At 42.3% G+C, this 19,270-nt stretch overlaps 1 protein-coding gene across 2 annotated transcripts in view; it reads right to left on the reverse strand.

Annotated features, from left to right (window-relative positions):
* Positions 1–825: 825 nt before the first annotated feature.
* HTRA4 (HtrA serine peptidase 4) overlaps positions 826–19,270 on the reverse strand; it is a 64,844-nt gene continuing 46,399 nt past the window's right edge. For both annotated transcript variants that reach the window (XM_033948841.1, XM_033948840.1), the window contains 2 exons: positions 6,720–6,815; positions 826–4,631 (listed from right to left, as the gene is read on the reverse strand). In XM_033948841.1, coding sequence (XP_033804732.1) covers positions 4,466–4,631; positions 6,720–6,815 — 262 coding nt within the window. In that variant the 3' untranslated portion in view covers positions 826–4,465. The remainder of the gene's footprint in view (positions 4,632–6,719; positions 6,816–19,270) is intronic.

Below are 19,270 nucleotides of genomic sequence, written 5' to 3' on the forward strand. Positions count from 1 at the left end.
CCAGGTTTGGAGCTGCAAGTTTGTGCATCTGTTACGAGTGTGCATGTGTGTCTGTTATGTGAATATATGTCCCATGCCTATGGTCAGAATGCAGCTGTTAGGCTTGGGACATACACCTAACACGCACAACAGCTGTGTTTAAAAAAAAAAAAAAAAAATTAATAAACTGCTCGTGAGCTCCAGCGATCTGGAGATGTACCGGGCCTGTGCAGAAGCGCTGTGCCTATTGATTTGCTCTTCTGCGTAGAAGTTCCTCTCCCTTTTACCAGGCTGCTTAGAACAAATAGCGACTGTATAATTTGCATGGTATTTATGCTGATCCTAGCCTGACAAAACAAAATCACTCCCAATGCTGTACATTTTAGGCGATTACTTAAAACTTACTTATTTGTGGCAGAGTATTACGGTTGAATGTTGACATTAAGACAGAGGGATGAAATGTGGAATTAAATATGAATCTGTTTTTATTGTTGCATGTTTGTAAGTCTGTTTGAGAATTAATTATGTTTGGTTTTTTATTATAACCTGCCTAGGCAGGTAAGAAATTTTTTGAAATAAACAAATAATCCAGTTTAGTTTTTTTTTTTTTACTGGGTTGTCAGATCTTTGTGCATCATACTCAGTCAGACCTGAATGAAAAATTGCACTCCAGAAAACTGGCATATAGCCTTAAAAAAAAAAAAAAAAATCTGTGTTCTGATGATAGGATTTATAAGTAATTGTGTTATGCAGAGGTCATCCAAAATACGGCTGTGCATCTAATTTTCAAGCTAAAGAAATCAGAACATGTAACAACATACTATCAAAAGTTGCACTGGCTTCCGGTAGAGGAAAAAATAATTTTTAAATTTGCCTGTATTTGTTACAAAACATTTATTATGGTCTTATACCAAGTTACTTTTTTTAGATCATTTTGAACTAGTAGAAAATAGATGTTAGTACTAGATACAATAAAAACCCAACAATTTTATTAGTATTCAAGATGACAAAAGTTAAGTTACTTGTAAATCAGGACCATGAATGTATACTTGTTGCAATACACCCTTTGTCTATTAGGGTAGCTGTAGATTACAATGAAACAATAGCTTTGTGGCTTGGGACATTCTTACTGATGAAGCCAGCAAAAGTCAAAACTCCAAACCAGTCATTTCCCTTTGAAAATCTAAATCGGCAGGGGAATGTGGGCAGAAATCTGCATACTGTAAACAATATGCATGCTTTCCCCATTGCTTTACATCTATGTAAAAAGTATGAAATGTGACCTTGCCCTCCCCATTAATATTAATGAAAATGATGCTTCAGTTCTGTCAAATATAGCAAATGTAAAGAAAAACACCTCCTCCTATAGACTGCAACATGGACTGGAAGGTAAACGGAAGAAACAGTAGTACGAGTTCTACATTTTTTTCTTTTTGCATTTGAGATCAAATCAGATTTAAAATAGATGCACAGGGCTCAAGGAAAACCAAAATTTCTAGAGCCCACTCTTGGTCTAATTTCTGGCAGCAATTCCCCAGCTAAAAGTCTGACATAATAGATGATAGCCAAGAGAGACAAATTGTCCCATCCAATCTGTTTTGTTGCTCCTGCCCACACTGCTAATGATATATCCCAGTTGCCAGGCACATGGCATTAGTTCATACATGATTATCACTAGTAGAATAATTAAAAAATTAAGATCTCTTTTTTAAACCTTTTAGCCGTTGTATCTAAAGTTAGACTTTGGGATATTTTTACAAAAAAGTGTTTCTGATTAGAATCAAGCTAAATGTGAAAAAGCCCATTCAGTTCCTATGGACGACTTCACATTTGGCACATGCTCATCTGTAGTGCTTCTTTGTAAAAGGAGCCCTTGGTGTCCTGTCCTTGCTTGATTAGTTTCTAGCCCTAGACAGGGGACCAAACACTATGGGGTCCTTTTACTAAGGCGCGCTAGTGCATCTTAGCGCATGCTAAATGCTAACATGTGCTAATGCATCCATTATATCCTATGGACGCATTAGCATTTAGCGTGTGCTAAGATGCACTAACATACCTTAGTAAAAGGACCCCTATATGATTTTAGAACAGCGTGATGAGAAAAGCCAGGTCCTGGACCGATGATTGAAAAGACAAACCCCTTGAATAGAGCAGCATTTGCAGTCCTATTGTGAATAGGAAAAAGGTGTCTGAGGTCTTTCCACCTTTGTCCAATATTTTCACATTTGATTTAAGTGATTTATGTGAAACTTTCATGCCAACTTAGGTTATGATATTTAAAAATTAAAAAAATATTTTTAGACATTCAAAAATAATTTTTAATATTTTAAGAATTATATACCCGTTCCACTTTTGATGTTTATCTTGACAATAGTCTGGTGGAGTAGTTTCTTTGTTTATTGTTTCAGCATCTGACTGGATCCAGCCCAGCTTGAATTGTGGATGTGAAACACTTGCTACTATCAAATCATCCTTAGCTTCAAGTGGACCAAAGCGCTTAAAGATTCCATTCATTAGAGCATCAGCAAGTGGGCTGGCAAATTTGAGTGAAGGCCTGATGGAAAAAAGATGTGCATGCAAGGAAGAAATCATTGGCAGAACTCCCATGAAACACTGGTCTTCAGCCTGTAGTGTGTCCAGCGCCATAGCAATCAGTTTCATTATCTTAATATACTCTGCCATGAATGGAAATTCATTTGAATGGAAAGCTGTTAGGGAAAGCTTCTCACAGATGTTACTGAGCACAGCTTCAGACTTCTTCTCCCCAAAAGAATATACTTTACCAACAGCATAATAGAATTAATTCCATCTAGTAACATTTGGTATAGCAAGTGTGGTTTCCAAAGTTTCATACACTATTTCAGCTGCCTGTGGACTTTTACTGCACTTGTTCCAGAGGGCACTGCATTTCACCAAGGTAATTTGCATCTTCATTGACCCCTTCTGAATCAGACACAGCAATCAAAGTTCATTGTTGGTTCTCTCTCTGAGAACGCCTTAAATGCTTTGATCTGTTGTTAGTAATTGTGCAGAGAACTTTGTCAGTGATAAGAAATTTTGAGTGGATCTTCTCGAGTGTGGATGCAATCGGGTCAAAAGTGTGTTGTCCTTGCAAACATGAACATGCCAGTACTGCAGACTTTCATTCCAATGTGCTGATCTCGAACCAGTGAGCGGTAACTCAAAAAAAGCTTCCATTGTAGGAGGTCCATATGTCAGCTGTTGTGCAAACTTAAGTCACAAGTGACAGTTTATTCTAAAGGTTGTCTGTCATCTTACGATGCTGGTCCTCAAAGTGTCCAGTAAGAGCCTTGTGAGTCGATACGGTTTTGCCTGGTTGAAGACCAGTGACCAAATGAATGAATTCTGGAACTTTAATGAGTAAAATGGCATGAATGGAAATTCATCGTCAATTGTTCTGCATGCTATGTAAACATTAACACAAAAGTAACTAGTTACTTAATTTTGTCAAAAACTAACTAGTTACATTGATAGTTACCTAAAACTGTAAATAGTTACTACCCAGCACTGAATGTAAGAGTAGAGAATGGCGGAAGATGTATTGTGTGATAATCATGTATGAACTTAATGCTATGTGCTTGGCAGCTGGGATATATCATTAGCAGATTGGATGGAACTTACCCTTGTGTTAGTCAGATGAGATTAAAGCGATGAATCCAAAGCTGCCTAGACTGGGGGCTTTAGACCCTGTGACTTGTTTTCAAAGGAATTCTGCCTATAGCAAATCACTTTATTGATTTAAGGGCCTTTATCTTTTACTAATTCTGGTTCTTGAAGGTAAACTCTAGCTTCAGCTAGTCTAGCATTTCTAACTTTAGCTCAGCTAATTAGATGCTACCTGGGTCGCTTAGATTTAACCCCTGTTTAGGAGAAACAACTATAGAAACCCAATATAAATATTTGCCCTATTTAAAATGCTTTTTTAAAGAATTTTATGATGGCATTACCAGTAACGTTTTACCATGGCTTTATGAATATAATACTGAGAAGAATTTTTATTTTTGATTGTCTTGGTTTTCCCCTATATGGTGCTCTGCTAAGCTGTAGAGCGGTTGGAATCTAACTACCCTAGCTCTCTAGCTGGTAATGACATATGAGATGAAAAAGTTGTTTGAACCATGATTTACCCCTTTTTGCTACCTTTACCCACTGTATCATTTCCTCAAGCATAATCTCCCCAACCTTGAGAAGTCCTGTCTGTCATATTAGATTATTAGCGCTTTTGCACAGGGACTGTCTATTGTATATTAAATGTACAGCGCTGCGTACGCCTTTCAGTGCTATAGAAATGATAAATAGTAGTAGTAGTTGTTGATAAATTCAGATTCTCCTATCCAGGGCAGTCATAAAAAGGAAGGAAAGAAAGAATGAGTAATATGCACTGGGCCTTCTTGAAAGCTTGACTGTTCCTGTAGAGCTGCCAGGAGGAGGTAAGAGAATAAGTTCTTAATGTTGTTGGATAAGTTCATTCAACTTCCTCTGGGACAACGGTCAAGATCACATCTTCATTTCCACGGCGTACTACAATAGAAAGAGTTTCACTGTTTTTCACAGCTTCACTCACATCTTCTGTGGAGGTCACTCTTTTACCGTTGATACTAATAATCACATCATGGTCCTTCATGCCAGCACTGCAAGAAAGAAGCCAAGAACGAATCATGCATTAGTTACAGCTATTTATAGTGCCTGAATATGGGAAATATTTATTAAATTCTAAATCATAGAGCCCAAAATAATTTGCATGATCTGTTTGCAATTGTACAATTCTGGAATATGATATGAGAAGTATTTCCAGGCTTTTAGAGTAACCAACCATTGTCCCAATGTTGGCCAACTCAACTAACAGATATGACAGATACACAAGCATTTGCTATCATTTCCCATGTGGGTACTGCATTTCACAAACCTGCATGTTAAGAAGCTGTTTTGAAGTAACGATAGACACCTTTTTAAAATTCTGCTACCGTTTTCAACTAGAGAGCCGCAAAGGAACGGGGCTGATTGGAATCTTGTGGAACCCTTGGGGATCCCGCAGGGTTCCCCCCAGGGTCGCAGGGATCCCACAGAGATGGAGGCACCTTGAGGGACTCCCATGTGTTACCTCCACCAAAAATCGCAAACCACTCAAAACCCTAAAGGACTTTGTGGCAATATAGTCCAAAATATATGAAACAACCAAAATTGGCCCACAGTCTATATTCGAAATCGAATATAATGTTAAATGTGAATATGTTGTTGAAGGAAAAGTTTGGAGACAATAATAATAATGTTGTCAATTTGGGTAAGTGGTCATAAATCCCTTAACCTCAAACGTCATTACTCCCATGGACCTTCAGTATGAGCCATAAGAAAGGCGCTCGATATGTCTCAAAGGCTCAGGTAGTAACCCGCGATGACTTTCATCATCCAAACTTTAGTCTGGATTGGAGTTACTGCCTCATACATCATGTATGGTCCATAATAAGGGAGACATGTATGGTCCTTATTATGGACCATACATGATGTATGAGGCAGTAACTCCAATCCAGACTAAAGTTTGGATGATGCAAGTCATCGCGGGTTACTACCTGAGCCTTTGAGACATATCGAGCGCCTTTCTTATGGCTCATACTGAAGGTCCATGGGAGTAATGACGTTTGAGGTTAAGGGATTTATGACCACTTACCCAAATTGACAACATTATTATTATTGTCTCCAAACTTTTCCTTCAACAACATATTCACATTTAACATTATATTCGATTTCGAATATAGACTGTGGGCCAATTTTGGTTGTTTCTTACCTCCACCAAGCCATGTGCAGCACTCCCAGCATGCCACACACAGCTGACTCAGAAGCCGTCTCTCCGACGTCAGAGGCAAGGCTTCCGGGTTAGCCACGTGCAGCATGCAGGAACCACTTACAACCCAGCGATGAAGGAAGGTTCACTTAGGGGCACTTGGCTGAGGGGCAGTGAGGTGAAAACAGCCAGCAGGGGGTATGTGCTTCTTCCTTTGTTTTCAGTGGCATTATTAGAGAGAGAGAGAGAGAGAACTTTGTTCTGTATTCCTAAGACCTACTTTATTTAGGTTTTTATTTTCATTTTTGTGATTTAAGTTTGGCTTTTTATTGAACAGACACTAGTTTTGAGCGCCTTAAGATCACATGCTATCATACCCAAATACGGGGCACTTCTCGGGAGAGGGGGGGGTGGCTTAATTAAAAAAAAAAAAAAAAAAAAAATCAGGCTGATATTTTTCGTGTGTAAAACACGCAAAATATCTGCACGATTAAAAAAAAAATTTTTTAGGCCGGCAGAAGCCCCGACAGCAGTGACAGGAGGCTGCTTCTCCTGTCAGGGCTCTAGCGATCCGTCCAGTTGATAGGGGGCATGTTAACGATCGTACCCATTTGCATGCAGGCCTTTTGTGAATTTGTCGGTCTGCATGCAATCGGAAACAGATCGGACACAGATTGGGAGTTTGTGAATCTAGCCCAATGTTTGATTATTAGAGCTTCAAGTTTTTGCAGTGTTATGAGTTAAGTAACATTAACCAAAACCACCTGAAATCTGGTCAAAAAGATAATCAAAAATTTTATGTCTACAGTTCATAAGTTGCACTATGTGTATGTGTAACCTAAGTATGTGTAACCTATGAATGGGTTTTAGCATAAAGGGGTAAATATGAATGCCTGTACAGCAGATAGTGCCTGGAATTCCAGCATCTTCCAGGCCTTACCTTGCAGCTGCTGTCCCAGCTATCACCTCAAATACATAAACACCAGAGTTCACATCAGGGAAGTCACCATCACGTGCTTTCAGCTCACGGATGAGACTAAATAAAAGAAACAGACAAATGAAAACTGTTGGACCTATACAGGATGCTTTTGTTTTCTTCTTCAAATGTAGTACAGTATTTGTTTTTCAAGATTGTTTGTTTCACAAAGGAAAACATCATTTCAGTATTAGGCTGGAAAAGGAGTCCACACCATGGAGAAAAGATACAAATCAAACATATATGTAAGCTATAATTTCCCTATGTTAAAGACCTCAATCCAAAAACCATATGGCCCTATGCCTTTAACACCTTCTAGCCTCAAATAAGAGAACTTCTACCCAGGAGAAAATCCCCAAGTTGAGAAGGTTATTAAAGACAAAGGCCAGATTCTATAAATGAAGCCATAGTTAGGTGCAATAATTGAGGCCACCTAGCGATACATAACTAAAATCCATGCCTAATCTAAAAACAATTAGCTTAAATAGCATGGTAATTGACTACATCATTTAATTTAATTGAATAATTACAAAAAAAAAAAAAAAATTAAATTGAGCATGGAATTCTATGTGGCACCTAGTAACGCCTATGTGGAGGCACTTTCTGATGCCTAATGACGCCTACCTGAAAAGTAGGCATGGTTAAGGGTGGAGAATAGGTGTGGTTGAATTAGGTGTCACTAGGCGTCTGAGGTAGGTGCCGTAAATTAGGCCAGTGAAAACCTGACCTAATGTAGCAGCATCTACCTGCTTAGACATTGCTAATGGAGTATAATATTGATATTTCTTGATCTTTTTAGCCAATACTGCCCTGATTTGTTTCCAAACTCAAAACATGTCTGTTGTGCCTGTCTTAACCTCCTTTGTGACACTAGCTTCTCCACAGCTTCACTATCCCACAAGTCTCGATTCATCTGCTGATGATCGTCTCCGGCAGTATTCAAATCTAGGCTAAAAGTCCACTTGTTCAAGGCTGCTTTTTAACTCCTGAAATCCAATTAATGGGGACTGTGGACCCAACACGGTCCGTGTTTCGACGACCCTGTCTTCTTCAGGGGTCCCAAAACAAAGTCCTAGGCAAAAAACTTGGATCAAACGCTAAAAACAGTGCTGTTTAAGTACGCTACACACCATTTTTAGCGTTTGATCCAAGTATTTGCCTAGGACTTTGTTTTGGGACCCCTGAGGAAGACAGGGTCATCGAAACATGGACCATGTTGGGTCCATAGTCCCCATTAATTGGGTTTCAGACATTACACTTCCCCCTCCCCATTTGCGGTTTCGGCAATCACTATTTCACATATTTGTGATTTTTTGGGGAGGGGGAAAAAAAGAAAAAAAACCCAGTTTAGCCTTCCCCCCGGCGTCCCAGCCTTACCTGGTGGTCTAGCGGGTTTTCAGGGTAGGAGCGATCTTCCTACACTCCTTCCACATGTAGATCGCCAATAGGAAATGGCTGTGGGGTGTTCCCGTCGTAGTCTCGAGAGACTACGGGAACTCATGGCAGCTATTTCCTATTGGCGATCTGCACGGGGCAGGAGCATAGGAAGATCGCTCCTGCCCCGAAAGCCCGCTAGACCACCAGGTAAGGCCGGGATGCCGGGGGGAAGGCAAGAGGGAGGCAGGGGTGGGTCAGAGCCGGACTAGACGATATTTGTGGTATTTCACCATTCGCAGTCCGGCTCTGCCCCTATCCCCCGCGAATCCAGAGGGAGAAGTGTATACTATGTGGATTAAATGACTTTTTTTCAAAATAAAAGCCTGCATCTTGAACATCTTCTCCCCAGTTCTCTTGTTTCTGGCTGTGTCTTCATCTCTGTGGAGCACCAAGGGTCAATTTTTGTTTGTTTGTGCTTTTTAACTCCTAACTTCTGCTCACTTGTAAAGTACCCATATCTGTGGTATCATTCCCTCTGTGAGAAATTTCCTAACGCCTATTTGTCCTGTTTGTCTGTTTTTAATTAGATTGTAAGCTCTATTGAGCAGAGATTGTCTTAGTACAGTGTTGTGTACATCTAGCAGCGCTATAGAAATGATTTATAGTAGTAGTAGAAGGCGTGATTCTATAAATTGCACCTAGCAGTTGATTGACAACCACACCGCTAGGCATCATTTATAGAATCTGGCCCAAAGTCTCTGCCTTTATCTATACAGAATGCTAGATGTATCCACGATGGGTAATGCATCAAGTAATGAATAAAATTGAAACTTGAATGTTAAGGTAGCTCTCAAGGTTCATCATTAGAAGATTTTAATAATTCAGTTAAATTACCCTGAACAAAATAATCAGTAGACTACTTTCCATCTTCCAGCTGCTATACTAGTGCCTATATATATATAATATAATATAATAAATATAATAAGCTCTGAAGGCAAGGAGGAGGAATCCATTTCCAAAACATCAGTAAAATAACTTTTCAACATTTCAAGGAAGAGTGTGTGGTGAATTGGTTGGAGCTACAGCCTCAGAACCCTGGGATTGTGGGTTCAAACCCCAACTGCTCCTTGTGACCCTGGGCAAGTCACTTAGTCCTCCATAGCCACATGGTACATTAGATAAGATTGTGAGCCCACCGGGACAGATAGGGAAAATACTTGAGTACCTGATAAATCTTGATAGGCGGTATATAAAAACCTAATAAACTCGAAGATGTAATAGCATCTAACTATATGGAAAATTGAGAAATAGCAAATTATTTTAATGACAAATATTTTCAAGTCTTTCAAACTTAGTTTCTAGTGTCAGGTAATTCTTGATTAGAATTTGGATTGGTATTTTCAAAAGTAACAGTTTTCTGCTGCTGCCTTTGAAATTTCAAACTATGATAATCTTAAGATGGCTAAATGGGTAGAAAAGGTGACTGTGAAAGCCAGAAGGATGCTGGGGTGTATAGGGAAAAGAATTGCCACCGGGAAACAGGAGATGTTAATGTCTCTGTATAAGTCTCTGGTGCAAATCAGAAACAGAAGTTGATCGAGAGCAATGGAGGAAAGAGGTACATGCTAACAAAAGGCTCTTAAAAGAAAATTGTTGAGCTTTTTACTCAGCTAAGGTTGGGCCAAATGTTATTAATACTAAAGAGTTATTTAGGTTAGTTTCTTCTATTTTTGATGTTGTTCATTTTATACAAGCTTCTCAATACATTTTTCCAACTTCAGAAGATTTAGCTTGTTATTTTAAAACCAGAGTAAGTAACCTAAGAGCATCATGTTTAAATTAAATTAAACTAAACCTTAACTTTGTATACTGGGTCATCACCAAACAAGGAGTTCAACTCGGTTAACAGTATAAAAAAAAACCCCCAACAGAATGAAAATAGAAAGAAAGAGCCAATAGGTCAAAGAAAAAAAAAAAAGGCTAAGAGTGATTTCCAAAATGATTTGCAAACAGAATTGTTGTTAGAGATTTGCAAAAAAAATTGAAAGGAGCTAGAGACCCAAAAAGGGGAATTCTTTGGATTCAGACTTTGCATGATAGCTTGCATGATCAATGTCAACTCTCCGAAAAGATGCTTGTTATTCAGATTTATCTTAGAATTCTTTTAAAAATCTGGATTGGGACCATCTTAGGAAATTTTATGTCAAATATGTGAATTCTTATTGCCCTTTAGATGTCTGCCCTACAGTGATAATGCAATCTGCTCGCTAAAATTTCAGAGAGAACTTTGGTTAACTTATATGCTAGATGTAGGCAAATTTCCCTTGAGAGACAGGCATACTATAATTAGGCTAATTAGAAATTCAAACGAATCTCCCTCGTTAATTTCTAATTATAGGCCAATAGCAGGTATAGCACAGTTACTTACCGTAACAGGTGTTATCCAGGGACAGCAGGCAGATATTCTTGACTGATGGGTGACGGTACCGACGGAGCCCCAGTACGGACAATTTTAGAGTGATTGCACTCTAAGAACTTGGAAAGTTCTAGCAGGCCGCACCGCGCACGCGCGAGTGCCTTCCCGCCAGACAGAGGCGCGCGGTCCCCAGTTAGGATAAGCCAGCTAAGAAGCCAACCCGGGGAGGTGGGTGGGACGCAAGAATATCTGCCTGCTGTCCCTGGATAACACCTGTTACGGTAAGTAACTGTGCTTTATCCCAGGACAAGCAGGCAGCATATTCTTGACTGATGGGTGACCTCCAAGCTAACAAAAAGAGGGATGGAGGGAAGGTTGGCCATTAGGAAACCAAATTTTGCAAAACAGATTGGCCGAAGTGTCCATCCCGTCTGGAGAATGCATCCAGACAATAGTGAGATGTAAAAGTGTGAACTGAGGACCATGTAGCAGCTTTGCAGATTTCCTCAATAGGCGTGGAACGGAGGAAAGCCACAGATGCTGCCATAGCTCTAACTCTATGGGCCATGACAGAACCTTCCAGTGTCAGTCCGGACTGAGCATAACAAAATGAAATGCACGCTGCAAGCCAATTTGACAACGTACGTTTAGTAACAGGACATCCTAATTTATTCGGATCAAAGGACAGAAAGAGTTGGGGAGATGATCTGTGGGGCTTAGTACGGTCTAAATAGTAAGCCAAAGCCCGCTTACAATCCAAAGTATGCAGAGCCTGTTCTCCAGAATGAGAGTGAGGTTTCGGAAAGAAGAGAGGCAGAACAATAGATTGGTTGAGATGGAATTCCGAGACAACCTTAGGGAGAAACTTTGGATGTGTACGCAGAACCACCTTGAAAGACTGTAAAAGGTGGATCCGCAACTAGTGCATGGAGCTCACTGACCCTCCTGGCAGAGGTAAGAGCAATAAGGAAAAGTACTTTCCAAGTGAGAAACTTGAAAGGAGTGGTAGCCAAAGGTTCAAATGGAGGCTTCATTAAGGCGGAAAGAACCACATTGAGATCCCAGATTAAAGGAGGGGCTTTGAGAGGTGGTTTCACATTGAAAAGACCCCGCATGAATCTGGACACCAAGAGATGAGCCGAGAGAAGTTTTCCATGAACTGGCTCATGAAAAGCAGCAATAGCGCTGAGGTGGACTCTGATGGAAGTAGACTTGAGGCCAGAGTCAGACAAAGAAAGAAGATAATCCAACAAGGTCTCCACTGCAAGGGAAGTGGGATCATGATGATGAAGAAGACACCAGGAAGAAAACCGTGTCCACTTCTGATGGTAACATTGCAGAGTGGCCGGTTTCCTGGAGGCATCCAGAATGGAACGAACGGGCTGAGACAAAAGAGTATCATGAGAAGTCAGCCCGAGAGAAACCAAGCTGTCAGGTGCAGAGACTGAAGGTTGGGATGCAGAAGGGTCTCCTGATGTTGTGTAAGCAGAGAAGGAAACAGTGGAAGAAGAAAAGGCTCCCTGGAACTGAGTTGAAGTAGAAGGGAGAACCAATGTTGCCTGGGCCACCGTGGAGCAATCAGAATCATGGTGGCTCGTTCCCTCTTGAGCTTGAATAAGGTTCTTAACATGAGAAGTAGAGGAGGGAAAGCGTAGAGGAACAGATTGGACCAATCGAGGAGAAATGCATCCGCTGCCAGACGGTGAGGAGATTAGAGTCTGGAGCAGAATAGGGGCAGCTGGTGATTGTGAGGAGCTGCAAAGAGTTCTATCTGAGGAGTGCCCCACTGAGCGAAGATGGACTGTAGCGTTAAAGGATCGAGTGTCCACTCGTGAGGCTGGAGAATTCTACTGAGCTTGTCCGCTAAGGAATTCTGTTCCCCCTGAATGTAGATAGCTTTCAGGAATAGTTGGTGATCTGTGGCCCAAGCCCAAATCTTCTGGGCTTCCTGGCACAAGAGGCGAGATCCTGTCCCACCCTGTTTGTTGATGTAGTACATCGCAACTTGATTGTCTGTGCACAGCAGGAGGACTTGAGGAAAGAGAAGATGTTGGAAGGCCTTGAGGGCATAAAACATTGCTCTGAGTTCCAGGAAATTGATGTGATGCTTCATTTCCTGGGCTGTCCAAAGACCTTGAGTTTGGAATTCGTTCAAATGAGCTCCCCAGGCATAAGGGGAGGCGTCGGTGGTGATGACAAGTTGATGAGGAGGTAGATGGAACAGAAGACCTCTGGAGAGATTTGAGGATATCAACCACCATTGTAGAGACTGACGAAGAGATGATGTCACAGATATGTGTCGTGAGCAAGGATCTGTCGCTTGGGACCACTGGGTAGCTAGGGTCCATTGAGGAGTGCGCAGGTGAAGACATGCGAAGGGTGTGACATGAATTGTGGAGGCCATGTGACCCAAGAGTATCATCATTTGCTTGGCAGAGATGGAACTTTGTGGGAGTACCTGCTGACATAGAGATTGGAGAGTTTGAAGACGGTTGGACGGCAGGAATGCTCTCATGAGGACTGTGTCTAGCACCGCTCCAATGAATTGAAGTCTCTGAGTGGGGATGAGATGAGATTTGGGTAGATTGATCTCGAACCCCAGAAGTTGTAGAAACAGGATGGTTTGGTTGGTGGCCAGGAGTACTGTCTGAGATGAATTGGCCTTGATTAACCAATCGTTCAGGTAAGGGAAGTCCTGAAGGTGGTGAGAGCGTAGAAAGGCAGCCACCACAATCAGACATTTGGTGAACACTCTTGGAGAGGAGGCAAGGCCGAAGGGCAGCACCTTGTATTGGTAGTGACAGTGATTGATCATGAAACGGAGGTACTGTCTGGAGGTCAGATTGACCGGTATGTGTGTGTATGCCTCTTTGAGATCGAGGGAGCATAGCCAGTCGTCTTGATTGAGAAGAGGGTAAAGAGTGGCTAAAGAAAGCATCTTGAATTTTTCTTTGACTAAGCATTTGTTGAGATCGCGAAGATCTAGAATTGGCCTGAGAGCTCCTGTTTTTTTGGGAACTAGAAAGTAACGGGAGTAGAATCCCTGTCCCTTTTGATCTAGAGGAACTTCCTCTATGGCGTTCAAAAGGAGGAGGGATTGAACCTCCTGAAGAAGGAGGGAAGACTGAGGAGTGTTCAAAGCAGACTCTCTTGGCAGACTTTGGGCCGGAAGGGTCTGAAAGTTGAGAGAGTAGCCGTGGCGGATGATGTTGAGGACCCATTGGTCCGAAGTGATAACTTCCCACCGGCTGAGGAAAAAAGAGAGACGGCCACCTATAGGTTGAGGTAGGTGGGTAGATGTGGTGATGCTGGCTATACCCTGGAGAATTAAGTCAAAAGGGCTGCGTAGATTTCTGCTGTGGAGGCGGCTTCACAGGTTGTTGCTGTGGTGGTCTAGGAGTCTGTCGTTGTTGTTGACGTTGACGCCTAGGTTGCTGGGGAGCTGATGGCAATGGACAAGCCACATAACGGCGTTGGTAGGCCGACTGCTGTCTGAAAGGCCGTGCCGGTGGAGTCTTCTTTTTTGTTTTGAGGAGAGTATCCCAGCGTGTCTCATGGGCGGAGAGCTTCTGGGTGGTCGAGTCCATGGATTCCCCAAAGAGCTCATTCCCCAGGCATGGTGCATTAGCCAACCGATCTTGATGGTTGACATCAAGCTCAGATACTCTCAGCCAGGCAAGGCGGCGCATGGCCACAGACATGGCCGTCGCTCTGGAGGTAAGTTCGAAGGTATCGTAAATGGATCTTACCATAAATTTACAGAGCTGGAAAAGAGAAGACGAACAGTGGTGAAAAGCCTGTCGTTTCCGCTCAGGAAGGTACTTTTCAAAGGAAGCCATGGTGGTAAGGAGATGCTTGAGATAAAAAGAAAAATGAAAAGCATAATTACCAGATCTGTTAGCGAGCATAGCATTCTGGTATAACCGCTTACCGAATTTGTCCATGGCTTTACCTTCTCTGCCAGGAGGGACAGAAGCATATACACTAGCCCCCGCAGACTTTTTAAGCGTAGATTCCACAAGCAGAGATTCATGGGGAAGCTGTGGCTTATCAAACCCAGGAATAGGGATTACTTTGTATAATGAATCCAATTTGCGGGGAGCTCCTGGGATAGTTAAAGGAGTCTCTAGGTTTTTATAGAACGTTTCCCTCAAGATGTCATGAAGAGGGAGTTTCAAAAATTCCTTTGGAGGCTGGTCGAAGTCAAGGGCATCAAGAAAGGCCTTGGATTTTTTAGACTCAGCCTCCAAAGGAATGGAGAGAGATTCGCACATGTCCTTCAAGAAAGAAGTGAAAGACGTGGAATCATGTTTGGAGGATGGATCAGGAATAGCAGGATCATCCTCATCCGAAGAACACTTACCCTCAGAAAGAAAAGGCTCTTCGGAGTCACCCCACAGATCAGCGTCCCTAATATGGGAGCTGCGGTCCCGAGACTCCGGAGTAGAGGGTTCTAGGTGTCGGGATTTGCGTGCCGACTTACCCGACCTCATAGATACGGTACCGGGAGATGTTATCGACTGCAATGGTGCCGAAGTCTGCACCGACTGATGCTGGGCTCTCGGCTCCGGTGCAAGGACTGGCATCGATACCGATGATGCCGAGTGAACCGGTACCGAAACAGTGGATGCTGACAGTAGGGGCTGCTCCACTGCCGGTACCGGCGGCTCAGACCGGACCGGGACCGGAAGGTTCGGTGCCAAGAGGGCAGGAAGGAGTTGTTGTAACTGCTCCTTGAGCTGCACTTGTAGGACGGCTGCAATGCGCTCATCCAAAGAAGGCACCGGTACCACCTTTTTCTTTTGTGGTACCTGCGGTGCCGCTCGACGCCCCGGAGATGAGGAGCCCGAGGTCGAGGGACTCACCTCGATAGGGGCGGAGCGCTTTCGCGGGCGCCTCACGGTCGGCAGGACTGGGCTCGCTGCAATCGAGACCGGAGGACGCTCCAGCGGGGAAGGCTTCTTAGCCGGCTTACCTGGGTGTTGCGACGCCGGTGCGGTGTCGACGAAGTGGGTGCCGACTGCAATGGGGCTGATGCCGGTGTCGATGCCGCAGGATCGGACATTTCGGCACCGAAAAGTAATCGCTGTTGTATCTGGCGATTTTTTAAGGTACGTTTTTTTAACGTGGCACAGCGGGTGCAGGTGGAAGCCTGATATTCAGGACCTAGGCACTGTAAGCACCAGTTGTGCGGGTCCGTGAGGGATATAGGCCGTGCACACCGCTGGCACTTCTTGAACCCTGGCTGGGGGGGCATGAAAGTAAAAACGGCTTCTGCCAAATCGAAGGCCGAGGCCTCGATGGTGGCAGTAGGCCCCGCCGGGGTAAACCGAAATGACGAGAAAAATAAAAAGTAAACGGTCGGGTTTTTTTTTTGGTTTTTTTTAGAAAAAAGAAAAGAAAGAAGGGAAAAAACTCCCAAAAAGGTTTCGCGAGCGGGAAGGCGTTAAGGAAAAAATTTCAACAGCTGTTGAAAAAAGCGACTTCTTAGCTCCGCGGAAACTAAGAAACTGGGGACCGCGCGCCTCTGTCGGGCGGGAAGGCACTCGCGCGTGCGCGGTGTGGCCTGCTAGAACTTTCCAAGTTCTTAGAGTGCAATCACTCTAAAATTGTCCGTACCGGGGCTCCGTCGGTGCCGTCACCCATCAGTCAAGAATATGCTGCCTGCTTGTCCTGGGATAAACCATTTTTCATTAAGTTAATGGAGGGTTTGGTATATTCCCAATTGCTTGATTAGATCAGCATTCACTTGTGCATCTATCTGTCCTCATCTTTCCCTGATTTACACCATATTCTTTCCAATTTATGTACTTCTCGCTTTAAACCATTAAATCAGTATCATACCAGCTGTCTGATAAACATTGTCTTTTCCTACATTCTTTCAATGGTGCAATATCGTTTAGAATCTGATTGCTAAAATTTTTTCCATCCTAGGATGAAATTTGGATCTAAGTCTTAGTTAGATATTAAGCTATGCATCCAAAATTCTACTGGGTTCAGTTGTCCTCTTGTCCAAATAGTTTTCTCTTTGAAATTGTTCCTTAGTTTCATTTTGGGTTGTTTTTTTTATCCAGCATAGTTCAAAATTACATAAAAGGTGGTCCGATCAAGGGGTATTAGTCCAGGTTTCACCTTTAAAACTTACACTGGGGGTAGTTGAAACATTGGAAAGAAATGTAATCAAATCTAAGTAGTGACCTTTCTGATGGGTTTTAATCAGAAATGGTTTGGAAAAGCCCAGAGATGTAAGGAAGGAAAGTAGATATGATAGAGACTTACAAGATCATGAAGGGCATAGAGAGAGTAGAGAGGGAAAGATTCTTCAAACTTTCAGAAAATAAAAAAAAAGAGGGCATTCGGAAAAGTTGAAAGGGGGCAAATTCAAAACAAATGCTAGGAAGTTCTTCTTTACACAAAGTGTGGTGGACACCTGGAATGCAATTCTGGAGGATGTTATAGGGCAGAGTACGGTACTGGGGTTTAAGAAAGGATTGGACAAATTCCTGCTGGAAAAGGGGATAGAGAGGTATAGATAGAAATTTACTGCACAGGTCCTGGACCTGTTGGGCCGCCGCGTGAGCAGACTGCTGGGCGCGATGGCCTCAGGTCTGACCCAGCGGAGGCATTTCTTATGTTCTTATCTCAATAAGGATTTCATCATTATATAGCATGGAGACTATTCTAGCATCTCTTTTAGATCATTTGTATAATTTAACAACAGTATTGGGGCTTTGATATTACAATTAGACTTGAGCAGTGCATTTGATCTTGTAGATCATAATCAACTACTCAGTTGTTTGGATACCATTGGCATTTCTGGCAAAGTATTTAGATGGTTCCAAGGTTTCCTGCATTCGTGTACCTATCAAGTTCACTTTGGTAACATACTTTGGTAACATACTTTCCATGCGATGTTCCTCAGAGGTCCCCCCCCCTTTGTCATTTACTTTTTAATATTTATTTGGCTTCTTTAGGATCTAGACTAACTAGTTTGGGTGTCAGCCTTTATAGTTTTCCGATTCCTATTTTTTCCTCATTATCTCAAGCTATACAGTCGATTTCTACTGCAATTACAACTGTTGAATTATCGATGAATGAGTTCAAGTTGAAGCTCAAATTCAAACGAAACAAAATTAATCTATGATACTCCATGTAAGAAGAAAACTGAATCGATCATGAAGTTGAATGAAACTTTGTACCTGATTATTACCAAAATTAGAATTTTAGGGGTCATGTTAGACCAAAATCTCTTAATGAACACTAATACTGATGCTTTGGTAAGGAAAAGTTTTTATAAGCTGTGGAAATTACAAACAATTAGATCATACTTTGATATTTCTTCTTTCAGACTGCTGGTGCAATCTTTAGTTTTGAGTATCTTAGATTATGCAAATTATGAATGCACCAATGTCAGCAGCATTATATACTGTATTAAAAGACCTTACTAATACTACTCCAACTTATACTAAAAATTTATTAATTCCAACAGCACAAAATTTAGCTCAATTTTTCATAGATAAAATTCCAAATTATCAGTACCAAAATTTGGTTACTATACTTCCACCACTATTCAACGATCTAACTTAGCTTTTAGTAGTTTGCGCACTTTTAAAATTCCTTCAGCTTGAGTTATATACAGTTATGTCAATAAAAACTAGTACATCATCATAAGATTCAATTCCAACATCAATATTTAAATGTGCTATTTCACAATTTAACGTTTTTTTTATTGTCCGTGATTTCAGAAAGCTTAACACAAAGATATGTTCTAACTTCATGGAAATTAGCAACCATTAGATCGAAGATTAAAGATCCTATTACCTCATCTAACTTGTGTTCAAATTATTGACCAATAACAAATACAGTGGTACCTTGGAATCCGAATGCCCCAGAACTCGAACAATTTGGAATCTGAATTTTTTTTTCTCTTCATTTTTGCCCCGGAAACCGAACACTGCTTTGGAATCCAAACACTGCTTTGGAATCCAAACTGCAAACAGTGCTCAGCCCAAAGCTTCCCCTCTGACACAGCTTTCTGTTTCTGCCTGGGAGGGAAGCTTTGAGCTGAACACCACTTGCAGCTGCCGTTGCCAATCTTGCTGTCATGCCGCTGGGGATCCCGATCTTGCTGCCTATGCTGCTGGGGGCCTGATCTTGCTGTTTCTTCCAGGTAGGCCCGATCTTAAGAACATAAGAATTTGCCTCCGCCGGGTCAGACCAGAGGTCCATCCCGCCCAGCGGTCCGCTCCGGCGGCGGCCCTCCAGGTCTATCACCTGTGCTGTGGTCCCTGACTATTCCTATAACCTACCTCAACTCCTATCTGTACCCCTCGATCCCCTTATTGTCTAGGAACCTATCCAAACCTTCTTTGAAGCCCTGTAACGTGCTCTGTCCTATCACAGCCTCCGGAAGCGCGTTCCACGTGTCCACCACCCTCTGGGTAAAAAAGAACTTCCTAGCGTTTGTTTTAAACCTGCCCCCTTTTAATTTCTCCGAGTGCCCCCTTGTACTTGTGGTTCCCAGTGTGAAGAATCTGTCCCTGTCTACCTTTTCTATGCCCTTCAGGATTTTGAAGGTTTCTATCATGTCTCCTCTAAGTCTCCGCTTTTCCAGGGAGAAGAGCCCCAGCTTTTTCAACCTGTCCGCATATGAGAAGTTTTCCATACCATTTATCAGTTTAGTCGCTCTTCTCTGGACTCCCTCAAGTACTGCCATGTCCTT

Source organism: Geotrypetes seraphini, chromosome 6, assembly GCF_902459505.1.
Source record: "Geotrypetes seraphini chromosome 6, aGeoSer1.1, whole genome shotgun sequence".
Classification (NCBI taxonomy): domain Eukaryota; kingdom Metazoa; phylum Chordata; class Amphibia; order Gymnophiona; family Dermophiidae; genus Geotrypetes; species Geotrypetes seraphini.